A 4,474-nucleotide genomic window follows, 5' to 3' on the forward strand; every position below is an offset into this window, starting at 1 on the left:
TTCCAAAGGTTCCCACGTGGAACTCTCCGATGCAGCCTGCATTTCCCTTTCTCTTCCTGGAGTCCCTACAGGTTCCCCAACAAGGGCACAATTCACATGAAGAGCTGAGCACTTGCCTCTCTGTGAGTCCAATAAATGCTTCCCTTCTTAGAATGACAGAGGGTCTTAGAGGGAGTTGCTTGAGGCCACACAGAAGTTCCTAACCCTGAACTTCCTCAGGAACATTCAGTGGTCTTTCTGGATGCCCTATTTCATGACAACCTGATGCTCACATTTGGGCAACGTCCCCCTGTTCTGCACTCTTGTCTTGTTTTACCCTAACACTCAAGCATCGAAAANGATGTGGCTCTCATTCTGAATAAAAAACGGGACAACACAGATGTTAGATGGTCACACACCAGCCATTTCTTTCTTGGTAAAAGGCATCGTGACCTTAACTTGCTTCCCCAGCCTTGGCCACTTTTCTCCACTGGTCTCATACCCTCACATCTTATATTCCACGAACAGAATTTAGGGCAGCCAGGGTGAGCACAAGAAGTGGGTGTGAAGATGCATGTCCTTTTCTTTCAGTAACCTGGGTGTTTGTCTTCTCTCTGGGCTGCACAATTCAACTCACAACTGCAAGTCTTTAGGAAGCTAACAANACAACAAGTAAGATTACACTAACACCGCTCCCAAGAGGTCCTATGGACAGATGAGCCAACACTTCTCTTCTCAATCTCAGGTTTCAATTAAGTCAGTAGCTTATCCATGTTCTCCAAACTCAGCCTATGGGCTCAGCCTCCAAAGCATCAAAAGCTAAGAACAGAAAAGTTCTGTCAATCCTGAGAGAGTCTCATAGCTCTTAGTGTGTGCAGCTGCCTGGAACAAAGTGGGCTTTCTCACAAATCCTGTGCTCTAAAATCCCAGGGAAAGCTTAGAGGCCTCTGCAAGCTCGGCCTGTCGCCCTGTCCTTCAGACTCTGCTGCTAGAATGTGTCCTCAGGCCAAGCGAGGGGAGGGAAAGCACTACCTGCCATCAGTTTCCACTCTCGAAAACAGCTCTGAGGCATCTGCTGCTTGTCAGGATGGAGCCATACCTCACAGCACGGACGGGGTTAGGAAGCTTTGAGCACCTCTCGAACTGATTGTTTCATTCGTACATGTGGAAGGTTTGACCCAACCTTGCCTTCAGGATGACAGGCTTTTCCCATCCTGAAGTCATGTTACTACCCATTAATATTGAATCTGAATTCTTTCCTGTAGGCAACTTGAAATATGAACTGCATGAGCAGGTTAAATGATTTCCTAAAACCTTCAAATTCGATGTAAGCTTTTTCACCCATACCCTACATATATTTTGCACTTTTCATGTTACATGAATGAATTAAAAGATGCTAAAGCCAATCCTTACTGGGCATCCACTGCCTCTTTTTAAAGGGGGTGTTCTGAAGCCTTTTCCTGTCAGTATGTGAAAACAGAACAAACTCTCCAAGTATCTCTGTCCACAGCAGGAGGCCTGGCCCTGGAGTTAGAAGAAGCAGCTTCTGACTCAAGGGAACAGGGACAGAGTCTCAGCCACGCTCTAGCTTCATAACCTCCACCAACTTTCTGACTCTGTGTCAGTTCCTGCCACTATAAGGACAGACCACAGCCATATCAGAGAGTTGTCTGAGAACGATACACTGTGTCATACAGCACGCAATATCCTGCCCAGTGCTCAGGAAACGCTGTTAGCATCACTGAACTATGGCCTCAGCTGGGTGGGACAATTTTAAACCAGACACAAAGGATCCACAGTGGCCCTGGTTCTCAGTCGTTCCCTGTTTCTTCTTCAGAGTCAGGCCCAGCCTGATTAGATCCCCACCCTCCTCATCAGTTGCCCTTGGTCTATGATCCACCTTCATCTGGCTACTATGGAGAATCTAATAAAGAGGACAGGTGCCCTCGATCTTCAAGGTGTTACACCACACAGGGTGAATGCAGCTTGAGCCTGGAAAATCACAGACCTGGTGAAACTGTTGTTTAAGGACCAGTTCAAAACTCTTCACCGATTGTAAGCTTATGACTTGACTCAGTACCTGTGTGTCCCTCCGTCCTTCCTAAGAAGGACTCTGGGCCCTGATACACACATTGGGATTTACCTGGCTTGTGAGTCTGTGTGTGTGCTGGTGTTGGAGGAGTAGAGGTAGAAATTCTGGTTGGTGTTGGTACATGTGTGGATCTGGTTGAAGTAGTCCTGGGTCTTCCTGTAGATGTGGGCTTTGTAGTTGTGGGTCTTCCTGTAGATGTGGGCCTTGTAGTTGTGGGTCTTCCTGTAGATGTGGGCCTTGTAGTTGTGGGTCTTCCTGTAGCTGTGGGCCTTGTAGTTGTGGGTCTTGCTGGAGGAATTGTGGAAGTTTCTGGATTTGGAAATCAAGATGAAAACAAGGATGAGTCAAGCAAGAAGAGACAAGAACTTCTACTATAGCACTAGTGAGAGGCTGTCCCTAGGCAGAGGCGTCTCTCATAAACTCCTGTTCTCTGTCACTGACCAACTAATATGTGACAGGGCAGTGGAGAGAGGCTCACGAATAGGAGGCAGCTGCACTGACAACATGGATGAGAACAGAGACCAGGCTTCCATGGGAACACTTTGTGAATGACAGATGTCAGCTCCTCAGATCTCTCTAAACATCTGTGAGACTGAAGAGGTATAGGGGCTGGGACTCCCCTCAGTGGTGACTGACTTCACCCACAGTTTCCGGGCCCAGCGTGTTCATTTCAGTCAACCCTGAGAGGACATACACTACAGCCCTGCGTCTTAGCATGTAGATCCCACACAAGGCCCAACACCATGGAGATTTGCACATTTGGCAGAATATGGGCACTGTCTTCTTGCAATCTAGGGGAAGCAGGATAAATATCTTTTTGTTTTGGTTTGGTTTTTTTGTTTTTCGAGACAGGGGTTCTCTGTATAGCCCTGGCTGTTTTGGAATTCACTCTGTAGATCAGGCTGGCCTCAAACTCAGAAATCTGCTGCCTCCCGGTAGGATAAATATCTCTTATCAAATCCATGTTCAAAAGGTCTCAGATTTAGGAGCACTGCAGACTGGGGGTTTTGGGGTAGACATGTTCAGCGGCAACTCACAAACCAACAGCATCAGACTTGCCGGTAGCTTGCAGACAGCAACTGATGGTCCCAGACACCCATGGTCCCTGTAAATGATCTGCCTGCCCTTGCTGCCTAACCTAAGAGCTAAAGCCTCAGGAACAAGCAGCAATGGCTTTGGAACTCTTCTTTATGGGGGATGCAGTACAATCCCTTAATCCAGTGCGTTTTTACCTTGAAATAAAGAAAAGATGTCGTGTTTCTACTGTGCATAGGGAGGTAGCAGGCATTGAGCCCTCCCCTTAAATTTAATGCATTTATTTACTGTTGTCTTTGTGTCTTTGTGTGATGTCAGGTATGTGGATTTTCAGAATCTGTTCTCTCATCCCAGCCTGTGGGCCCAGGGATTGAACTCAGGTCAGCAAGCTTAGCAGTGGGCTCCTTTACCCACGCAGCCCTCTCAGTCAGGAGCATCTCTAGAGAAGATCAGGTAATAAGTGGTTGTGGCTCAGAAACCTAAAAGTAGCTGATGAGGAGCAAGCAGTTTGGCTTTTTTTTTTTTTTTTTTTTTTTTCTGAGACAGGGTTTCTCTGTATAGCCCTGGAACTCACTCTGTAGACCAGGCTGACCTCGAACTCAGAAATCTGCCTGCCTCTGCTTCCTGAGTGCTGGGATTAAAGATGTGTGTCACCATGCCCAGCTCCAAACAAGCAGTCCTGTTAAAAGGTTTGGAAATCACTGCTGACAACCTAGCCAGTAGTGGGAGTGGCTGTGTTGCTACACATCTATTCACAGGTTGTTAATAACCTGGTCTGGCCCTAGGCTATTAGATTGTGTTGCCTGTCCCAATCTATTGTATGGGCGGAGACTTGAGCATAATACAAACCCTCCCTGGACAATATACATTTTTAAACAGGAGTAAAAGGAGGCCTGCAGAAAATCTAGTCAATCACTGTGAGAACTAAACTCAGGGACTAAGCATCTCCCGGGAGGATGGGAAAGTGCAAGGGAGCTGATGGGGGTCCTGGGACAGCGGAAGAGGAAGCATACTGTGCTTAAACCCTAAGAAAATGTGGACCTGGTTGCTAAAATGAAACAACTGCTGGCTCACTAATGGACTTGATGGATGGGCGGTCAACAGTGGCTTTGTAAGCACTGGCATGTTAGTTAGTTTCTAGGGTTTATAAAAGCTTCAATTGATTAACTGAAATTAATAATTTAATACTATGATGTCAGGCCCATTCCCCTTCTGATGCTGGCTCTCCACTGCCAGTGAGTTATGCAACAATGCCTTAGACTGAAGGGCTAAAAATTAATAAGCTGCCTAGCTACCCAAAAGAAGAAGTGGGGTCTGTGAAAACATGAACTTTTCACCCTCCCTTGCTGCACAATGGTTCCCGGAGCA

General features: G+C 46.8%; 1 protein-coding gene across 3 annotated transcripts in view; it reads right to left on the reverse strand.

The window, feature by feature from the left end:
• LOC110332466 (T-cell immunoglobulin and mucin domain-containing protein 2-like) overlaps positions 1-4,474 on the reverse strand; it is a 34,253-nt gene that overhangs the window by 14,889 nt on the left and 14,890 nt on the right. For 2 of the 3 annotated variants that reach the window (XM_029546241.1, XM_029546239.1), the window contains exon 4: positions 2,123-2,380. In XM_029546241.1, the coding sequence (XP_029402101.1) occupies positions 2,123-2,380 (258 nt within the window). The remainder of the gene's footprint in view (positions 1-2,122; positions 2,381-4,474) is intronic. The other variant, XM_029546240.1, reaches the window with a different exon arrangement.

The sequence above is a fragment of the Mus pahari genome, chromosome 14 (assembly GCF_900095145.1).
Source record: "Mus pahari chromosome 14, PAHARI_EIJ_v1.1, whole genome shotgun sequence".
Classification (NCBI taxonomy): domain Eukaryota; kingdom Metazoa; phylum Chordata; class Mammalia; order Rodentia; family Muridae; genus Mus; species Mus pahari.